Source organism: Ictalurus furcatus, chromosome 3, assembly GCF_023375685.1.
Source record: "Ictalurus furcatus strain D&B chromosome 3, Billie_1.0, whole genome shotgun sequence".
Taxonomy (NCBI): Eukaryota; Metazoa; Chordata; class Actinopteri; order Siluriformes; family Ictaluridae; genus Ictalurus; species Ictalurus furcatus.
In genome coordinates this window covers 7,178,266-7,200,906 of record NC_071257.1, presented here as the reverse complement: position 1 = coordinate 7,200,906, position 22,641 = coordinate 7,178,266, and the positions used below count along the sequence as shown (strand labels likewise).

General features: G+C 39.6%; 1 protein-coding gene across 5 annotated transcripts in view; it reads right to left on the bottom strand.

The window, feature by feature from the left end:
* Positions 1-37: 37 nt before the first annotated feature.
* Positions 38-22,641, bottom strand: part of arfgef3 (ARFGEF family member 3) — a 35,566-nt gene continuing 12,962 nt past the window's right edge. The window contains exons 12-35 of one of the 5 annotated variants that reach the window (XM_053620574.1): positions 22,522-22,641; positions 22,052-22,233; positions 21,788-21,953; positions 20,498-20,605; positions 19,597-19,812; positions 19,201-19,311; positions 18,439-18,589; positions 16,761-17,060; positions 15,987-16,120; positions 15,706-15,851; positions 15,285-15,464; positions 14,737-14,878; positions 14,283-14,405; positions 13,886-13,989; positions 13,351-13,495; positions 11,462-11,590; positions 11,192-11,368; positions 10,005-10,119; positions 9,819-9,921; positions 8,651-8,782; positions 8,185-8,315; positions 5,104-5,443; positions 3,679-4,512; positions 38-3,498 (exon numbers count right to left, since the gene is read on the bottom strand). The exon at positions 22,522-22,641 is cut by the window's right edge and continues 779 nt beyond it. In XM_053620574.1, the coding sequence (XP_053476549.1) occupies positions 3,307-3,498; positions 3,679-4,512; positions 5,104-5,443; positions 8,185-8,315; positions 8,651-8,782; positions 9,819-9,921; positions 10,005-10,119; positions 11,192-11,368; positions 11,462-11,590; positions 13,351-13,495; positions 13,886-13,989; positions 14,283-14,405; positions 14,737-14,878; positions 15,285-15,464; positions 15,706-15,851; positions 15,987-16,120; positions 16,761-17,060; positions 18,439-18,589; positions 19,201-19,311; positions 19,597-19,812; positions 20,498-20,605; positions 21,788-21,953; positions 22,052-22,233; positions 22,522-22,641 (4,481 nt within the window). In that variant the 3' untranslated portion in view covers positions 38-3,306. Of the gene's footprint in view, positions 3,499-3,678; positions 4,513-5,103; positions 5,444-8,184; positions 8,316-8,650; positions 8,783-9,818; positions 9,922-10,004; positions 10,120-11,191; positions 11,591-13,350; positions 13,496-13,885; positions 13,990-14,282; positions 14,406-14,736; positions 14,879-15,284; positions 15,465-15,705; positions 15,852-15,986; positions 16,121-16,760; positions 17,061-18,438; positions 18,590-19,200; positions 19,312-19,596; positions 19,813-20,497; positions 20,606-21,787; positions 21,954-22,051; positions 22,234-22,521 lie in introns of all 5 variants that reach the window. The other 4 variants (XM_053620575.1, XM_053620571.1, XM_053620573.1 and 1 more) reach the window with 4 other exon arrangements.

Here is a 22,641-nt window from a genome sequence, read left to right as displayed (position 1 = left end):
TAGGATTCAGCTCAGTCTAAATAAAAACCCACATTCATTACATATTTACTTTTTTATTCCACAACACATACAACATAAATCATCATCTGGCAAATGTATATTTAGCATGTGCACGTACAGTATACTGCAGTAGTCTGATTGTTGTGTCACATAAAATGAGTAATCATAAATAAAGCACTGTTTAGTGATTTAAAAAAGAAAAAAAAAATTTGCGCCATTAGCAAATCATCAAAAGTCCTCATAACCAGGAGGATACTACGCACAGCATTATAGTTACACAAGCACTGCAGAGCCACTGAGACCCGGTTTATTAGTGTAATAGTAAACTATAAATAAAGCAGTAAGCCACAAGAGGGCGTGTGTTAAAGTGACTTTAAAGTGACCCTGCTGAACAAAAAACAATAGAAACCCTCAGAGGATGAATAGTAATAGTTTTAATGGTTATAATGGGAATTGTATTGGTTTTAATGGAAACTGTAATGGTCCATCTGGGTCTCTACTGGTAATCTGTTGCCTTCTATTGGTGGCATGTTATGTCTAGTGGATACCATTAAGGACCTAGGTCCTTAATATGCCCTACTACATAATGGAAACCGTTTGGTAATGGTTTTATTTGGTTAACAGCTGATGGTTTGTAATGGTATTTGTAGTGGAAACCATTCAAATTTCTGTGATGGTTTCTATTGTTTTTTTTCCTCTTTCTGCAGGGAGGTAAGGTGTTCCTTAGGCACGTCGCAAAGCGAGGTGATAAAATCATTGTAACTCACCCTCTCATCACTTACTGCTTTATTTTAAAGACTTAGTCCCATTTAATTTAATTCTGTTATAAAACTAACAAAAACAGTATGATTAAATCCGGTGTTCAATAAATAATTGAATTTATTATTAATTAATTAGCGATAAACAACACAATGTAGTCTGTTATCAGTAAACTTTGGTTGCTAAGCAATGTAACAGATAAAAACTAGGGTATTCTATCAACAGAACAATGGCTGTAATGTAACGCCTTTATTGTTTTAAAACCTGGTGCCTTAATACTTTAATTAATTCAGCTTCAAATGCAACTTGACCAATCAGGTTGTTGAACCGATTCTATTAATTTTATAACGTCAACTGCAGTGACGTGAAACACTTGTAGAAAATAAATACGTTAAAAAGGTGTAACCACATTATTACGATCATCAAATCAAACAGTATTTGAATGGTGGTGCTGAAAAAGTGACTTTTCTTATGAAGAAAAAGGGAAAATGCAGGTCCTTCAAGAATACATTCAACATCCCACAGCGGACGCATCCCACTGTTAAGGCCATATCTGCCTTTAAAACAGTGGAAAGCTCCTACTGCAAACAACCACCTTTAAACACTTCTAATCAAGTCATATCAGTGCAAGTCTTTGGTCATTTTCATATAAAGGAATGTGTGATTAGACGTCTTCACATTCAAATTCATTATAGGTTTACTTTCTTGGTAAAGCATTTTACTGAAGTACTGGATGTGGGTGTTTGTTGTAAGGTCAATTGATTCTGCTTTAGAATAGCTCTTTTGCAAGTGGTCATTCTTTACATTATAGGGCCAAAAGTATATGGACACCTGACCATCACACCCATATGTACATGTTGAACATCCCATTCCAGATTTATTCCCCACTTTGCTGGTATAAATAACCTCTGCTCAACTCTTCTACTGTAGGAAGGATTTTCCACTAGTGTGGATTTTTGCGTTCATTCAGCCACAAAAGCATTAGTGAGGTCAGGCACATAGTCGGCGTTCAAATTCATCCCAAACGTGATCAGTGGGGTTGAGGGCTCTGGGCTCTGTGCGGACTACAAGTTCTTCCACGCCAACCTTGGTCTTTATGTGCACAGGAGCATCATCATGCTGGAACAGATATGAGCCTCTTAGTTCCAGTGAATGGAAACTGTAATGCTCCAGCATTGAAAGACATCCTATATATAATTGTGTACTTCCAAGTTTGTGGCAGAACCACATATGGGCATGATGATCAGGTGTCCACAAACCTTTGACCATATATAGCGTATTTTACTTTTAATCTGAAAAGAACATGCGATTCCTTTTATGTAGTTTTCCCAGATTACCGTCTTGGTTTCTTTGAAAGCAGTATTTAAGAACTGAGGAGGATTAAGGAGCACAACAAATCATTAATATGAACATAAACTGTTATACACAAATTACTAAAAGACTAATACATGAGCAAGGTTTGGGAATGCATGATAATATGAACCAGCATTTTTAAAGTTAAAGCTTCAGGGCTATTGACCACTGATCTTACATTAAAGTCTGACATTTCAAGCAAAAAAAAAAAACCTTTAGCAGAGCATATTTGAAGGATTAAATATGCTTCACTGGACAGTTTAAATATACATCGAAAAACAAAGTGTATATGAAGTGTTTCATAATAACGATGCTCAAGCAAAAAACTCAACAGTCAGTGTAGGAGATTTGATGCTTCGAGGCGTTATCACAGAACAATCAGGTTGATCAGTGTGGCAAATCTGAATTCTCTGTAAACCAGGATAAATTTGAATCTTTGTGTGATGTAAGCATTGAGAGAGTAATTGTGCATTAGGCAGCTGGTCAGTGAGATTTTGCTCAACAGACCATCCTCTAATGTGAGTGAAAATGTATTAGAGATCAATTTGAATGCTCCGCAAAGAGCATTAATGTAAGTACATGGTACAGAAGTCTGTAATTTTGAATTGCGGCACTGAACGAACTTGCATTACTTTTTGTACAATTTGTATATTGCCCTAGCAATCCAATGTGGCATGAGAAAACTAACTGGCACTTCCTTTGCAGCTCTTAACACTTTGAGATGAAATGAACATTAGACCAAACACTTAACTTTTTTTTTTTTTTTTTTTGCGACGGCAGCAACATGTAAGGTATATGACCTAATTTTGAGTCCATGCCATGTGATTTTTGTGTGTGTGTGTGGCAAATAAGCCAGTATCAGTGGCACTAAACTCACATTACTAATAAAAGTGCATAAAGTAAACACTGTTTCCTATTCAGTGGAAATAAATATTAAAGCTGACACAATAAATAATTGGATAAAAATCGAAAGTAATACAAATCGGAATAGTCAATACCGTTTGACCAGTAAACATTCCGAAGGAAATTGTTCGGCAAAGCATTTCGATATGCATGTTCACAGAATACAGAGACCACGGATTACAACGATAAATACATTTGCATACAAAAAGAAACCCTTTGTATCCCGGTTAGCAAATCCCAAGAAAGAAAAAAAATTAGTTGGCTCACGATGACGACAAAGCAGCGAGCTCGTCACAGGATAATGTCATAAACACGCCCTACGCGTCCCAGCCACTCTCGCACCGCTTGCCGCACACGGAGGTCAGTCACGTGACACGTCAGCTGACTGATGCAGGGGAACATGGCCGGCTGCAGGGCCACGAAGGTGGCATCTGGCAACAGCTGGATTTGGTTCAGGATGGTGAGGACCATGTTGGTCCATGCCTGAGTGTACAAGAAAAAATTTTGGTAAGTATTGTGTATTACGTGTATTCCATGAACATATAAGAAGTGAACAATAATAACAGTACTCCTAATAAAAATGTATATAAATAAATATATATAGTGGTTCTGTCACATGTTTTCTGAGAACATTAAAAACGACACAAATGCATCCCCCCCTACTTGTATCTGTGCCTCGGAGTCTTTGAGGGAGACGTTATGTGAGCTGGCGGTAGAACCCGAGCGTGGCCTCTTGTCCTGACGCAGTAGTTCTGGTCCGGCGCTAAAAGAGTGCCTCATGGTCCTCTGATCGAGGAGCTGTTGAGGTCTCTGTGGCCCAGGAGACTCTGGTGTCATCCTCTCTCCTGCCTTCTTTGTCAATGAGCCAGGGTTCTGTTGCTGCTGCTGCTGCTGCTGCTGCTGTTGCTTGCGCTTCTTGTACTCCATCATCAGCTTGGCGATGGTCTTGTCACTGGCGATGGTGTAAAGCTTGTTGCTGGCGCTCTCCCACCACTCCTTCTTCCTCCTTCTCTCCTCCTCCTCTGAGGAGGGCGTGCTGGGCACATGAAGGCGAGGGTTTTCCTCCAAGGGTGTCCCACGTCCTGAATGGCCGCCTGTTGACGGGGTGGAGCTCTCAGAGGGGAAGAGGGGCAGAAAGAACATGCTGTCAGGACGGGTGATGGGAGGTAGCTCCTCGGTGATGCTTTCCAAGTCTAGGTGCATCTGAATGTAGTTTGTGCAGAGGTCCATGCAGAGCTTGTGCATGCGTTTGAGCAGCCACGCCCAGTCTGCACCACTGGCAGGCTGGGTGCTCAGAGCAGGCAGGCGTGTACGCCACCGGCGTGGTGGGCTCACACGGGCTGTCTCCTCAAACATGTCCTCATCCTCAGATGAGCAGCCTTGTGATGAATCTGAGCTGCCTTCCTCTTCTTCCTCTTCCTCCTCCTCACTGAGGATCTTCTTCACCTGCTCCACAGTGATCTGCTCCTGGTTGGTCAGCATGGCACACAGCAGAGCCTGGAAACACCAGCAGATAGAGAATACAGATTTCTTTTAAAATATACATGTACTACAGTAAACCATGATTTGGTTTGAACTTTAGGGCAAAATGCAGGACAGTCATTGTACAACCCGAGTCGAGGAGCTGATTAGGGTCTTTCTCGATGACCCAAAAGTGGTAGCCTAGTAGTACGTTCTGTTATAAATAATAATAATACATTTAATTTACAGTGCCCTCCACTAATATTGGCACCCTTGGTAAAGATGAGCAAAGAAGGCTGTAAAAAATTGTCTTTATTGTTTAACTTTTTGATCTTTTAATAAATAAATAAATAAATAAATAAATAAATAAATAGTCACCAAAATACTCTGTTCTCATGGATATCAAACATTTGCAAAGACAACACAGGTTTATCAAAAAAAAAAATCTTTGTTAAATATAGGTGTGCAATGACTTCATATGAGAAAAATATATATTTGAAGTATATTCTTATTGATATTTTACATTTTGTTTAGTACACCTGGGTGACTAAGTACAGGAAATTGTTCAACCATGACTTCCTGTTTCAGAGGGGTATAAATATGAGGTATGTATACAACACAAAGCACCTGAAAGTAGATATTGAAGCTCATTGCGGCTTGGCGGTACAGGTTAGCGGCTCCGCACACCCCTGACACCTTCATGAGTAGGTATTTCAGGCCAGGACGTGTGTCAAAGTCCCGCGCCGTGCGGTACGAGTCGAGCAGGAGGTCCAAGATAATGGCCAGATTTTGCATGGAGATATAGCGTAGAAAACCAGAGGCTTTGGGATCTGAGACCGGTGTTAAGCGATCCTGGCTCTCAGAGCTGCTGGAGCCCTTCACGAACTCCTCCAGTAGGATGTCATAGAGGTTCTGCAGCAGCACCTGGTGGGACAGCAGGCTCACCACAATCGTCCTGAACGGAATCCTTTAAAGAACAGCAAAAGACACCCATTTCAAAAAGACACACACAATGAAATAACCTTGCCTTCATTATTATATGCAATAATGCATATATTGAAAACTTGATGGCTTCGATGTTACAGTATGCGCTGTTTACCAGTAGTGCTGATTAGATTCAAAATTGAACCTTTTTAAACACTTGCTAAGACTGCTAGGACATCAGTCAAAACCCTTTACTTGTTACAATGTAATACACAGTGCATTCCACTTCTCATCCTCATACTTTAAGACAGAGTTTTCCCCCCTAATTATTTAGTTCTTCTCTCTTTAAACGTCCTCTGAAAATGGGCAGCCAAACACACAGTCCAGCTAGACCATAGACCATGGACCAGACCAGGGACACCAGGCTGGGTTATGTTCTCAAGTCATTTCCAGATACAGGAAAAACAGATTTGTGCAGAATTCAGTGAAAACCTACCCCAGACTAAAAGCCATTAATAGGATAGGTAGGAAATCACATGTTCATTCAAACCTGGACACTGAATTGAGAAAGCCTGCACTGGATTGTACCCTTGACCCCAATGAATAAACAGTAGAAGCCACTGAGGGGACAAAGATATTAAGCTATTCCATTTAGCGCAAATATCTCCTACTGGGACAAATGTTACAGAACCCAATCCAGCTACAGAACCCAAACCCAATTTCTTAAAACTTATGTAAAATGTAATTTTGTATTATATTAAAAGAATATTGTATCATATTAGCAGTTGACATTATACTATATTATTATTATTATTATTATTATTATTATTATTATTATTATATTATATATACTCTACCGGTCAAAAGTTTAAACACACTCGTTCTTTATTTTATATATGTGTATATATATATATATATATTTCCACATTTAAGAATAATAATAATAATAAAGTGATCAAAACTCTGGAGTAACACAAATGGAACTATGGGAATTATGTTGTGATAAAAAAAAAAATCCCAAATAAATCTAAATAACTTAATATTTTAGCATCTTCAAAGTAGACCCCCTTTTTACCTAGAATTTCCAGAAACGTATTCTTGACATTTTCTCGACCGATTTCTTGAGGAATTTCCCTGAGATGCTTTTTAAACAGTATTAAAGAAGTTCCCACCGACGCCGGACTCTTATTGGCTGCTTTTCAGAATATTTCGCTCCGAGTCGTCCGTTTAAAAAAATATTTTTTGTAAATAAAATTAGTTTTCTAATGAAAGAAATTAATACGTCAGCATGATTATATTTTTGTCTACAACACCGATTTCAAACATTTAATCATACACCTTCAGATCAAAAGCTTTTTAAGATCATGAGAAACATTTCAGTTGAGTATCTCCAAACTTTTGACCGGTAATGTACATAGTTTCATACTATGGTATGTGCATACTTTCACTTCAATAATGTCCGAGTAAAAGGGCATCATAGCCCATATTGATGTCGGGTAAAATGTGAATACGTCTTGAATGTTAAAACCAATCATGAGTAATTTATAGTGTTTCTGTAATACGTCATGTTTTGTAGACACCCTTCATGTAACATGTTAATTCTACTGTAAAATTGCGTTAAAAGAATGGTACAGAATGTTTCCAGCAGTTTTCATTGCTGATTTACTACTTAATTCCTTGTTCTTGTAAGAAAACAGCATTTCATTTTGTTGAGATTTTGAGACAAACCCCATTATATTGTGAAAGCAGCATGTGAGATTATGAGCAAACAAATCCAAGTGAACTTGCTAGCAACGGAAAACAATAAATCAAATAAGTGCATTCATGGCCTTTTAAGGTTTATATACAATAAAGGTCTACAGGATGAAAGAAATGATACAAGTCATGCAAGACATGCAAGCTCTTACCCAATTTTCCTGCTCCAAGTTCAGCATGAGGGAAAAGACAAATAAGATGTATGAAATTAAATGAAATGTAATCACTGAATACGTTGGTAAAATCAAATATTGCTCCAAGTATTTCATCGGTTTTTAGTACACCTGTACCTTTACAAGAACTTCTCTCACTAATACACAGGAGTCATTTTGTACAACAAGTTTACTGCACCATGCTGAGCATCTGAGCCCCTGGACAGATTTTAATGCTATTTTTGGACTTTATGGTCTCACTTTTCCTCTTTTGATTGTCTTTGTGTGGTCTCTAGAAGTTGCATTTATGCCTGTCTTCCATTCATTTATTCATTCATTCATCTTCAGTAACTGCTTTATCCTAGTCAGAGTAGTGGTGGTCCAGTATCTATCCTAGAAACTGTGTGTGTGAGATGGCAGTCCATCACAGGGCAACCTACACACACACAGTGGCATAAACTGAGAGTAGCCAATCCACCTACAAGCATGTTTTGGACAATGGGAGGAAACCAGAGAGCCTGGAAGAAATCCCCATACACAGGGAGCACTTGCAAAACTTGAATCAAGTGGAATCCTGGAGCAACAGCATGCCACCTTGCATTGATTTCAGACAAGGCTAAATGTGATTTCTGAGTGATTTCATTGTTAGTTTAAAAACAAATGGTTTCCATCTAATTGTCTGGAGACAGGAGATTTACAAAACATTTCTAAAAACCCTGATTTAAATAAATCAAACATTCTTTGGAATATTTTTTTCTCCTGTTCACAACGCTGTGATTACATTAAACCAAATATCAAACGTCAATTGAGAAAACGTATTCCGCAGAACAAGAACTATGTGGTGGTGTTTATTCATCTAACACAAGAGGAATCTAACCTCTTCTGAACGTGGCCATTGGACTGCTGGTCTGCAGGAAGTTCGATGATGAGCACACATGACTGAGCATGCTCAAATCCTTCCTTACTGCTGGGAGTCTTAGGAGAGCACTGAGTGTCCAGCATAAAGACCTGAAAGCACAAAAGGAAAACTTTTTTTTTTTTTTTTACCCAACTGTTTCCATGAGATCATTTTACAAAAACGTTACACTGTTGTTCGTATCAAATTACGATTGCATCTCAGTGTCAGTCTTCAATTATCTTCATTCATTTATCTTAATGAACCATTTTATCCTGGTCAATATTACAGAGAAGTCTGAGTATATCCGGGGAACAGTGGACACGAGGTGGGAATAAACCCTGGATGGAACATCAGTCCTGCACAAGGAACAGCTGGTTTTTTTTCCCCCAATACAAAATAAAAAATGAATATGTATGGAATTATGAAAGTGTTACTCCTAGAGCACCTGCTGCGCCATAGCACGGATCCTCCAGTACTCAGCCTCAGCAGAAGCAGAGTGTGTCGGGGCGGCTACTTTCACCTCGCACGCGTCCCCTGTGAAAGTGTCAGAACCGCTCCGAAAACACGCAAGCAGATTCTACAGAAAGGGAACAGAGAACGTCAATAGTGGTACATCTGGTACCTTTTGCTGCCATTTCTACTTGTAAAATATTGGCAAGTCATTGCTTTGTGATAATATAATAATAATAATAATAATAATAATAATAGTAATAGTAAAACTGTACTTCAATTAAATCTTTGGGAAAAAAAAGAACATAACTTCATACCCAGGTCAAAAAATACTTGCTTGGTGGAGGGCACAGGCTATTATTTTAAGTGGTGCTATACATATTCAATAAGCAATACTATGCTCAGTAGTGACCTAAATCAAGAGAGGCAGGGTTTCTGCTCTATAAAACTCTTTATTTGCTCCTTATTCTTTACAAACGAGAAATTTCAACCTGGTTTACTGCATGCGGGGTATTTACGTACAGTTTAACTTGTTCAATAAGGACTACTGCACATCACACATGCCCGTTGCTGATTGGCCAACTATCACAAGGTGGAAAAAAATAGCACTTTGTCGGGACTGTTTTCTAGATAGCCTATCAAAAAAACCAAAAACAATTTAAGTTACTTACAGTATGTTATTATAGTGAGGAGTATTTTTTTTTCTTCTGAATAACCCAGCATCCTTTAGGTGGGTTTTCAGCATTCACACACATATAATTTGGCAGCATATCTCAAATAAAATTACCATTAATAAAAACATCAATAGGCTCATATTACTGTAAGCTCATATATTACTGTAAGCATCTTCGAAGTCTCCATTTTTCAGTCTCTCAGACTGTAGCCAATAAGCAATGAGCATGTGATGTTCCACAAAGGAACTAGCCTTTCTAGTTAGTTAGCAAATGCGGTCATACTTGCTGTTGTGTTTTCTAATAAGCTGCTTCGTTTCTGTTGGTAATGTGTTTTGCACTTACAGGCCACCGTAAATGTACAATACTAATAACACAACTAATAACACAACACTAGCAGAATCACTGTATGCTTAGTGGCATTCTGAAATATGTGTCAACATCTCTGAGCTGGTGTGCAGCTGTACTCGGAAATCTCAGCGCACGGCACACCTTGACAGGTTCTAGCGTAGCGGAGAAGGCATCTTGCAGGGCACAGCAGGCCAGCCTCCACATCTCCTCCGTAAACACAGGCCCTGCTGTCACCAGAACATATCTGAAAACAGAAAAATATTCATCGCATCTTTAGCAAGTCTCAGGAAGACATCTTATTGATTTTAGACAGACAGACACGCAAACCTGATACAGGAACAGCCAACTCTGGAGATGGTCTCTGCGGGTTCAGCCACACAAGCCACCAGCAGCTTGAATAAGTCCTTCAACATCAGGTTAATAAGACTCTCGTAGCCCATATCTACAGGACGAGACAAAACATTTACATAGTAAAGGTTTACTACTTAAACAGTATGATGAAGCATTTCTAATTCTAAACACAAACGCAAGATCTCTAAACCCTAACTCAAACAAACTGTTCTAAACTGTTATAAAGCATTTTAAAACACGTACGTCCATTTAAAGGGATATTTCAAACCAAACCAGCTCTTTAAATCACATTTTCATGTGTAATCATTTTCCATCTCGTGTGTGTGAGCAAAGCAGTGTTCGATAGAAATCCAGTCGAATCTCATACACATCCACTTTCGCTTTTTAATAGCGCTGCTAAACAAGATTTATAATCATAATCATCATCAGTGTGGCTCCATCCATCAGAGCTGATTAATAATTGATATTAATAACCGCTGTTCAGACAACCCACAAGCTAGTTTTGTTCAGTAGTAACAGATTCATAGGTTTGTGTATTTAGCTCAAATTATTTATAAGGCACAGTAATGCAAGACAATGGTTGCTGTTTTTTTTTTTTTTTGCTATTTTGGAACAAAAACAAATATAATTAGGAAGCTTAGAAATTAATTCAGCAATTAAAAAAAGCAATAGTATGCAGACTCAAAATAATGTCTGCATTAACGTCAGCCAAACCATTACTATGAATCAAAAACTGGATATGAAAAAATATTTCTTAATGATCTATTCTTGCTTGTAGAGCACAGATCGGAGGATAGAAGACGTTTGGATTGAACTTTGCCACTAGTAAAGAGAAAAGTAAATGCATAGAAACTTTTTTTTGTATCACAGCATTTCTTACCTCTGCCTATTTTACAAATTAATACTTGTATCTGTTTGCACTGGGCAACATTTTAACATTCGTGACACCCTCCAGTGGTCTCAAACATCTCAAATTCTAGCCCCCAAATCCTTGCTTGCTTTTCAGCTGTTGATTTGAGTGCTCTCTTTTCTATCAAAGAACACAAATTCAGTTTGAAAAACATTGTCTATTAAGGCTGAGTGCACGATTAATAGTAAAGCCGTTCTGTGCACACTGTATAACCAGCACATGGCTGGTCATCTAAACGCTGCGATAGACCTACCTGAATGAATAAAACTTTGAACATGCTCCACCACCAGCTCGCACGAAAGCCCGATGGCGTGCTTAAAGTTTGCAGCTGCGATATCCCAGTAGGAATAATCTCCATGACTTCGCTGGAGCCACAGTGACATGACGGGAAGAAGGAGCTGGATGACTGAGAAAATGGCAAAGCCTGGGCCTGCAAGAAAACAATACACATGTGGATGGCTCTTCAGCGAAGACAGCATTAAGTTAGTTGGCCTTGTAGCGGTGGTTTCCTGTTGCCCCTTACCTGGTGTTTTAGTGACTTCTCGGAGCAGCTCGAACAACAGTTCTAGTGTGGGGGGCTGGTGCTGACGAGGGCAATTAGACACGGCTGCAGTGAGCTGCTCCAACAGCAAGATCCACACCTGGATCAGACCTGCAGAAAACACATTACATATCAAACATACTTATTACTCATAGGTTTAAATTTAATATCAAATGTCTTTTACTCATCTTATATGAAATCTTTTTTTTTCCTCAAACTGTGTAAAATGGTGTAAATCACTTTGAATCAGATTTTGAACATATAATATGAAATATTGTTGTTATTTTTTTTTAACATAGATGCTATATATGTACATAATTTCAATTTGCAGCATGCATACCGCAATGCTAATTTTTCGTCATATGTATGGTGCCTGGGAAAACCCTTCACGTGATCAAATTTGAGTATATACAAAGGTGCATCTCAAAATTTGAATATTGTGGAAAAGTTCATTTTTTGAAAGTGGAACTTTCATATATTCTAGATTCATTACACATAATTTGAAATATTTCAAGGCTTTTTTTGTTTTAATCTCGATGATTACGGCTTACGGCTCATGGAAATCAAAAATCCAGTATCTCAAAATATTAGAATAAAGAATTTATAATACAGAAATGTCGACCTGAGAAGAGCTCTAATCAGCTAATTAACTCAAAACACCTACAAAGGTTTCCTGAGCCTTTAATCTCTCAGTCTGGTTCAGTACACTCAACCACAATCATGGGGAAGATGTAAGTTAATTTTGCATTTCATTTGGAAATCAAGGTCCCAGAGTCTGGAGGAAGAGTGGAGAGGCACAGAATCCAAGTTGCTTGAAGTCCAGTGTGAAGTTTCCACAGTCAGTGATGATTTGGGGTGCCATGTCATCTGCTGGTGTTGGTCCACTGTGTTTTCTTGAGTCGAGAGTCAATGCAGCATCTACCAGATTTTAGAGCATTTCATGATTCCATCTGCTGAAAAGCTTTATGGGGATGCTGATTTCCTTTTCAAGCAGGACCTGGCACCTGCCCACAGTGCCGAAACTACTAGTAACTGCTTTTATGACAATAGTATTACTGTGCTTGACTGGCCAGCTGACTCCCTGACCTGAACCCCATAGAGAATCTATGAAAGACACTAGACCCAACAATACAGACGAGCTGAAGGCCGCTATCAAAGCAACCTGGGCTTCCAGAACACCTCAGCAGTGCCACAGGCTGATTGCCTCCATGCCACGCCACATTGATGCAGTAATTCATGCAAAAGTAGCCCCAACCAGGTACTGAATGCATAAATTAACATACTTTTCAGAAGGTTGTCAATTCTGTATTATAAATTCTTTATTCTAATATTTTGAGATGCTGGATTTTTTATTTCCATGAGCTGTAAGCCATAATCATTGAGATTAAAACAAAAAAAGGCTTGAACTATTTCACTTTATGTGTAATGAGTCTTGAAAATATGAAAGTTCCACTTTTTGAATTAAATTACGGAAATAAATGAACTTTTCCACAATATTCTATTTTTTTTTATATGCACCTGTACATTATGATCATACCTACCAAACTGTAATGTGTTTCTCTTTTGCATTTTAAAGGCTGTTAAGTCTATCCCAAGTCTGACTCACCGAAAGACAGCACTACTTCTACATTTACAGCCTAATCTGCGTTTGTTAAACTGACTCCATACCCGGCAGGCAGAAAGCGAAGCAAAGGTTAGAAACGAGACCACATAAAAACATAAAAAAAAAGTTGTTCTGGTAAAATATAGTCATGGTTTCTTAAACCTGATTTTTTAAATTTTCCCGAATTCAGCCACAGCAACATCCAATGGGTTTTCACAGACCATCACACATATCGTGTGACTGATAAGCAGCCACTGTGAGGAATCACCTGTGTCGTCATCGAACTCGGCTAGAACACTGTCCATACCATCCTCGCTGCTAACTGAGCGCTCCTGGGCTCTCATGGGCAGACTGGCAAGCCGTGCACCCAGGAACACTGGCTTCGAAGGCATTTTGTAGATTTTGGCTAGCAGCTGTGACCCATAAAACATCAGTGTTATGCACAATTCTCTAAAACTTAAAAAAAATAAAAAAGTATTTCAGAACAACATTATTCATTTAGAGTGAAGGAAAGGCATATAAACGTGAACTAAACCAACCGAAATTCTATGGTTTACAACTATGACTGGAAATCAAATGGTTTGAAGCAGTTTCTAACCTGCACCTGTTACAGTATTACTAAAGTAATCACATATAGTAAGTTATAGTCAACAATGTGATCATCAAGCTTTGGTGACTCAGTACTGCACGTAAACAAATCACCAAAATCACCAAAATCACCCCAGCTACAAAGCTTCTGCTGATTTTTAGCCACAGGGCCAGCTGGCGGTTGTGTGTAGCTATTAAACCAGATTATTACTTACCTGTGAGCACTTCCTCAGATAATCCAGGGCAGGAAGGCACAGGTCTGTAGAGCTGTATCCATTCGCATGAACGCAATCTCCTATCTCCTTATAATCCACCTCTCCTGCAAATGAATTTGTTCACAACATTATACAAACCTATGTAGAGTGACCACTGGAATAACCTACGAGTATGTTTCCATCCAAATCTCTCAAACATTTTAAAATGAATATCTAAAATGTTTTCAGATAGTATTTACTACACTAGTATGCAGATTTAGATTACATCATCTGATCAAAAATTCTGTTTATCAACATCATCTTTTTATCTAATCTGAGGATTTCCTTTCTATTTTTTTTTAATCACAATGTGCATAAAAACTGCTGGATTGTTACTAATGTAACAAAGGCACCTTACCTAACCCCTTCACAAACTTCATAAGGCACATGATGTAGTCAGTTGCTGCATTGGCAAAAACCTGAATGTTGTCCGTGTTAATAAAGGCCTCAAAGACGTCAAAAACAGGTGCATGGGATTTACCTAAAAATAAAAACAGTTTATTAGTAAAGGCACTGTATCTGCACTACAGTAATGAAACTACAATCAAGTACAGTACATCACAGAGTACTGACCCATTGTCACTAACCCATACAGTATTCTCAATTACTCAGAGTATTCTGACTGACTCCTAGACTATACTTACTGACTCACAGAGTATCCTCACTGACACAAAGATTATCCTCACTGACCCACAGAGTATCCTCACTGACCCAGTATATTTTTACTGACCCACAGAGTATCCTCACTGACCCACAGAGTATCCTCACTGACTCAGTATATTTTCACTGACCCACAGAGTATCCTCACTGACCCATAGAGTATTCTCCAATCAGATAGTCCTTCATGTCATTCTTGCTTCCATGTACAGTGCGCAGAGCACTGAAGAGCGGCCTCCAGCCTGACTGGATCTGAGGAGAGCACAGCTCCACCAGCTCCCCAATGGATGTGATCACCTTACAGCCACAATGAAGAGAGAACAGAGTGTATGAATGATAAAGGACACCAAGTACAATCAAATCTCTTCATGACGTTCCAAACTGACTTAATAATATCAGCTGCTGTCTTTCTGGCCATCCCACAGGTATATGCACAGCGTTTGCAACTATCCATTGAAACTGAGTGGCAAATTTTTTGTTCAGTGTGCATGTGCTACACAAATTAACCTCGATGAACCTGTAATTGAAAACTGTAGTGAAAACTTATTTTACTTTTTTTTTATTATTCGAATTGTGCTTTCAAATGTTCTTTTATTTTTGCATATACTGCAAAAAATACTTAACTTGGTCTGGAAAAATCAACATAAACAAACTGTTAATAGTCACGGCTGAGAAACTGCACAGGCGTCAGCGTGCTATTCACCTGGTCCTGTACATCCTCGTCACAGAGCTCCAGCTGCATGATGTGCTCAAAGGGCCGGAAAAGCGCCTCATTGAAATGAAAGTGAGGAAGCTCAGCCCAGCTGCTCAGCACCTCCAACAGAACGTCGTGGATGAAGGATACTGCCTTCTGGGATACATGCCGTTCTTTATGACATGCAGCCTGGAAGGGGAGAAGAACAATCAGGAGGCACAATAGCACCCGGGTCACTCGGGGTCATGTTTCGCCTTTGAGAGGGGTAAAATGAGCAATATTTAATGCTTCTAATAATGTACATGTTGAAACAGACCGTAAACATGTCCATAAATTACTGAGGAACTAAACTGTCTCCATGGTAAACAATTTCAATCAAAATAATTTGGCACACATAACATTAAAAGCCCTAATGAGTCTTTCTTCATACCTCCACCAGATGAGGAGCCACCACACTCCAGGCTCTCATCATGTGCAGAAGTGGCCGGCTCTTGTCCCTTACGATATGAAGCATGGCCTCGCCCAGCCTGAAGAGGTGAAGAGCACTGCGCTTGTCTTGTGTTGACTTCGCCTCACCTTTATTGACAGAATTTAGAAAATCAATTAAATACAACCCATACACTGCAAAACTGTTTAAAATGTACAACTGAGGTCTGGGTGAGGAAAAAAAATTTATAAAAATTGGACTTTGGACAAAATTATAACGCATACCTGGCATGGCTAAGGAGTAGTCCCCAGTTTCTGTGACCGAGTTGAAAAGCTGGGATTGCGAGGCTTTCCTCAGCTGGTGCAGGAATCCCACTAGACCCACCAGGTTAAGTTTACTCACGGCATCTTCAAACAGTCTTTAGGAAGTAAGCAAGAGCCACACATTATAAACTTGTATACACTGGAATGAACTAAAAAAACAAAATGACACAAAAGTAGTGAGCAATAAATATTACGTTTTGTAAACGCCACTCTCGTATTTCTATTCAAATATAAATGTAGCCTGTATCTGAAATGGTAAGACAGTACAGAGCAGATGATGGACGTGCTGTGAAATTATTAAAGAAAATTGAAGTTAAACAATTAAAACAAAGCTGGGCAATTAATAACCTGTCTGGGGTTTGTCACTGCAGGAGCTGGTATTGACGTCATGATTCATCATCATGGTTTTACTCACGCTCTTTCAATGTTAAAAGCCAGGACGGTAGTTTTATGGATGTGTAAAAATAAAAATAAAAAATCACTTAACAACTTAAACTATTGAGCAAAACTGGATGTATATAATTTATCATCTGCTAAATCTGTGGACATTGTTGGGCATTTATTTATTACATTACTAATGATATTAAGTGCTTGGTAAAAAAGGCTTTTCCCCCTAAAACTGTAGTCCTCTGCATCACTACATCATTAATCCATGCTTAACGAATAAGTCCACACACACACACAAAAAAAAGACTGCGAGAAAAAAGGAGAGACAAATCTCTCCAGGTGTGATACCTATCTGCCTGTGTGGACAGTGTGCAGACAACTTTAGCAGCGCTGGTTCCTGTCAGGAGACTGCCGCCCCGCAGATCAAAACCTTTCGTGTGGCTGTTTTCACGCAACAGCTCCTGGATGGAAGTGGGTTGGATGACTGGGTGGCTCAAGTTCAGCTCCAGCTCAGGGACAGACTCCACGTTCAGTTCTGGAGTTCCCATGATCGTTGATGCCTGCTGAGTCTGAGTGATGGTCACGGGAGGCTGAGAACTCCCATCACTGAAGTGGCTGTGCTCCAGCGAGCTCACGTACTCCACCACTCTGAAATGATGCAGTAAGGATTCAGGGTTTGTGTGTGTGTGTGTGTGTGTGTGTGTGTGTGTGTGTGTGTGTGTGTGTGTGTGAGGAGACTTGTGAAATTTACTTGGTGTAAATAAGTCCAGGTTATCAGGCAAGTTCAAGACATACAGTAGCTAGTATAATCAGTACTAGTCCTCCCAAAAAACATGCTGGTTGGTGAACTGGCCCTAGGTGTGAACAAGTATGCATGGTGCCCTATGGTGGACTTAAAGCGCAACCTATTATGGTTGTGAAACGGGCCTAATTTTGCTTTAAAGGTCTCATACAATAGATTTACATGCATCCGAGGTCAAAAAAAACACTTTCTTGTGCTCATAATTTAAATTGCAGCATTACCTTTTTTTCCCCCAGTGTCTAAAACGACCCGTTAAATGATCCTTTCTAGAGGATTCATTGTAAACTCCTCCTTTCAGAGAGCATACTCTGCTCTGATTGGTCAGATGTCCCAGTCTGTTGTGATTGGTCTACCGCTGTGAGCGTTTTTCCAAAAGGAAACACCCACTACCATAACGAGTTTCAGCTCGTTATTTCAGTCTTTTCACGAGCAGCCTACGTAGGTTACTACAGGAAGTAAAGTCTGGAATTACTAACGACTCGTTTCAGCTGTTCAGAATCGATTCCTTCTTTTTGGAGTCAATAACTCCATTTGTCATGTGCTTAGATTTTTGAAACTTTGAAGACTTTTTACATTCACAAACAGCTCTATAACACACTACATAAAAGGTAATATTCGAAAAAGCATAATAGGTGCACTTTAAGTCCCATCTTACACCCAGTGTTCCCGGGATCCACCATGACCTTACCAGGATAAAGTGGTTACTGAAGAGGAATGAATGAACGAACGAACGTCTGTGACTACAACTCCCATAACCATCACACCACGACATTATTCCACGTCCTCCAGTGAAGCTCCGATCCTGCTCACAGTCAATTTCACTACTTTAATTAACCCACGCTGTCAGTGTTATTGTTCGAATTTGGCCCCAGCATTGTGTCTGTGACGATTTCCAGTCTTTATTAACGTTCTGACCATAACCTTATTCCCATTCAGTCTTGCCTAATTTATGCTTAATTGTTCTAACAATCTGCCTACCTCAAATTTCTGACTACTGTAAAAAGTTTGCTACAATGGTTTTTACTTGCGACTTAATAAAATAAAACCTACACTTGTGTCTGTTTGTCCACTTCATGATATGGGTACAACACAAATAATAATAATAAAAAGTACTTAGTAAGTTAGCTGACATGTTGGAAGTGCAACAATTTTAAAACCAGATTATTTTATTGAAAGAAATACCACGTATGTAACGTACAAAGCCAGAAAAACAAGACGACGTACCTGAAGACATGCGGCCAGCAATCATGATTATGGCTGCCCATCTCTAGACCCACGTTGAGAATGGCGTCCATGCAGAGCATGTGAGCAGTGTGCAGCTTCACTCCCTGACCCCGACCCATCTGCTCCAGTTTCTGCTCCATTCTATGCTTAACTAACATCAGCATGCACAAACAACGCATTAATGCCAATATCCAACGTGAAACTTGTATAGACAAAAGCTCATTTGAAATATAAATGCCAGTAACATTATGTGGCATACACACACATCTAAGACACCTAATTTTAAACACTGTCATAAAATTAACACCTATAACTGATTGTGCTACCCAGTAATTAATTAATAATATACCAATGTAATAAATCAATGAATGAATCTACACATTGAGGGACATATAATCTTTAGCTCATTAAGAATGTAATTAAAAACAAAAATGTTAATTAGAAAGTATATCATCAACTGATTATATAAATGTTCATTAAATTCTTGTTTTTTCCCCCTGATCATACATTATAACCAAGTAATGTGTGATGGACATGTCGGCATTTGTGTCCAACATCAAACGGTATTTTGTTCTAATACAAAGATTAACCTGTTTCCAAGTTAGATGAATAAATGAAGAAAATTTGCAAATAATCCTCTCCTAAATCCTAAAGTTCCAGGACTATCGCTCATGCCTTTACGAATCTCCCGACAGAAACCCCTGCGTTTTGCACATCCTTTTGTTTCGAATTCGATCTGCCACCAAATACGCACATGTGTACCTTGAGTAATAGCATCTCCAGCTTCAGCCTGATCCTTCTCCTCTCTTTCCTCTGGAACACAGGAAGCTGCTGCCATCTGAGCTACCGCTGAGGCACAGTTAGCAGCCACACCTACATTCATATGTGCGCACACAAACAAACACACACACACACACACACACACACACATTTAATAAGAGCTCATAGAATTAAACTCTGAATTAGACTCTGATAGGAGACACTAACATACAAATCGCCTTCTTTAGGTTAAAAGAACGATTTAAGTTGTGTCAGGATCATTCGAATTTGCTACATTGACACATAAAACACCAATTTTCCAGTATATTCAGGGGTGTATATGATTTACGAGAATCGTTGAATACTTCAGCCTCAGCTATGATGGTATGTGTTCTTTACCCAGAGCACAGCTGAGAGCAGCAGCCTTCCGCAGACCATCAAGACTGAGGCAGATGGCTTCTCTCTCCCTCTGGTTCTGCACTTTAACGCCTTCTGCACCCAGGATGAATGTCAGAGCCCGCGAGCTGCCCGCCATGCGGCCAGTCAGAGGAGTGGACAGAGTGTCAATCAGGTTCTTCCAGCAGCCAATCAGGATGTACCGCGCAAACACAATACCTACAGTGACGAGAATGTGTGTTTCTGTTAAAAACACTAAACACCACTAGCTAAGAATGGGAGCAGGAGTCAGGACAAGATATTTTACAAGCAAAACCCATACTAATTTGCAAACTGTATGACTATGAAAAAAGTACGTGTGTGTGTGTGTGTGTGTGTGTGTGTGTGTGTGTGAGAGAGAGAGTGAGTGTGAGAGAGATGCAAACTAAGAACTGGGAGCAGTTACCAGCATACAAACACCACACCTATAGGGCAACGTGATTAATATTTGTGTGTGTGTCTGTGTGAGAGGGAGAGTGTGTGAACACTAGCAGAGACCAATTATTAAAACATATTATACTATTTGTGAAGCATAAACATTCACTCACAGTTGCATTATGTGGCTCAGTAATATATAAAAATACTAATATTTTGTAAAACTGCATTTTTATCAGATTTCTAAAAGGCAAGGGGATGAATAGCCACACCATGTAACATACATGTAACACTCTCCATACCAGGAAGGTTCTTTATTTGATCAGCACTTTGGCATTATCTTGGTTGACAGATGTTGTCAAAGAAACAGAGCTGCCTAAGTGCTTGTACTGTGATAAAAAACCTTCCCCACCCGCCTCTGTGTGTGCACACACTCAACCAGCATGCAGAAACACACCCGGGTGGGGGTGCTGGAAAACACACACTGTACCTGCCAACACAGTGTTATTGTCTTTCTTATCACTTGGAAAGGGCGACTGTGAGGAGGCTCTTCTGATCAGCTGACCTCCTATAGCACTGCTGCCAAGTCCATCAATATCTGAAAACAAATGGGAGAAAAACGAGAGAGAGAGAGAGATTCATTTAGTTCAGGAATACATCATCAGCACAAACAGTAAAAAGAGAAAGCCGAAAATGATGCCTTATCACACACACATGTATTTTTACAATTATATACAATTAGTTGCCAGTTTATAAGGTCTAATCGCCTTATTCCTATAATAGTTGGTCTTTTTAATCAGATATCAATTTTAACACCCACCATTTAGGTGCACTTTGTAGGTGTAGAGTCTAACGTTTACTAACTGGGAGGAGTGTAGCAGCTTTGTTGGGTTTTTAAGCACCATGTCCACTTAGTGACACCTTGCTCACGCCACTTGTATACCTTGTAGAGACAATAATTCGTTTACAGTAAACAACTGTCTTATATCTCAGGTGCTGGGGGAGTCGTGAAGAACGAGCGGGTAATGAGTGAGTGTCTACACCTGTGTGTGACTTAAGCAGGTTTTAAACAGTGCGTTTACAGCAGCCGTGCACTTATTACTTGTAACGGCGTATGATGTGATCCTAATAAAATCTTGGCTGAAGTATATAAGAGATTGTACGATAATAATGAAGATCCTGTAACGACAGACCTGTGATTACGAAAATGACTACATTCTGCTTACATCATCAATCGGCATGATCCAGGCTTATGCGAAAAATGGGGTAGCATGAACAAAAACATTATTTAATGTGCTACTATCATATTTGTACAAGTCACAACCAGAGAATTGTTTTGCTTTTTTTACAATCAAAATCAGGCTGAAAATCTTACAGTCTAAACCCAGCTTTATGTACGATCATTTCCTCCATCATTAGGGACTGAAACCAGAGAGACAGCAACACACTGAAGAGTGGAGCTAGCTCAAGCAACTGATTAGTAACAGAATGACGTCAGTGGAAACACTGTGTGTGTGTGTGTGTGTGTGTGTGTGTGTGAGCGCGCTCTATTACAAGTTGGATCAGTGATCACTGAAACCTATGACCCATGACCTGATTCCCTTGCCAACCTACCAGTGTAACTCAGTTGTTTACTCTAATAAGTACAATACAATATATACATTAATATAAAATCCATAAATTACAAACTCATTTTGGCAGTACCAAAACACACCATTTTTCTGGCAACATCATATGTAAGGTAGAATATAATATACATGACTGTACTGACTAGCTTTACCTGTGAGCATGGTGATAAGAGGGAGTGAGTGCTCCTCAGGGGACTCCCAGTATCCAGCCTCCCCTAGCAGGTTCCTCTCTAACACTTGGTGGTACAGTTCCTCTATCCAGGCCTGGGAGAGCACAACTAGAACGCCACTGCTCTGGATCTGATGCACAAACTCTTTCTGTTGAGATAAAGCCATGAAAGCATACTGAATACAAGCAGAATTCTACATTCTTTAGGTTTAATTGGCAGTCGGGACAACCGCTAGAAAATGCTTACATATATTGTTCCTACCAGAGTGACAATGGGAGGAGAGGGTTTCCTTTGGTAGTAACCACAGGTGCTCAGTTTGAGGTTGAGGAGCAAGGCATAGTAGGACACCAAATACAATCCGTCTGCATTCATCAGGGCCTGGCAGTTCAGATTCTCACTGCCCTCGAAGCCAGGAGAGTGAATCCCACCTGAAAGGGAACAGAAACCATGGCAGAAGGCAAACTAAAGTGTGCAATAATCTCTGACTTTAAGTGATTACTGATCTATGACCAGAAGGCTAGGAGTTGAAATCTCAGATGATTATGATTATGCAAGCTTGCCACTGTTGAGTCCTTGAGCAAGCCCCTTAACCCTTACCCACTCCAGGGGTCCTATACAATGACTAACCTTAAACCATGAACCCAAAAGCAAATACATTAAAATCATTACTTGCATCCTTTGGAAAAGAATCCATCGCAAATGCTTTGTTAACGTACCTACTTGCAGGCCTGAGCAGAAGGTTGAGGAGAAGTTTTGTAGCGCGACATCCACATCAGCAGGGCTGTGCTGGGCCAAAAGGCGTGGCAACAACGCCACCAGAGACTGAACAAAGAGGC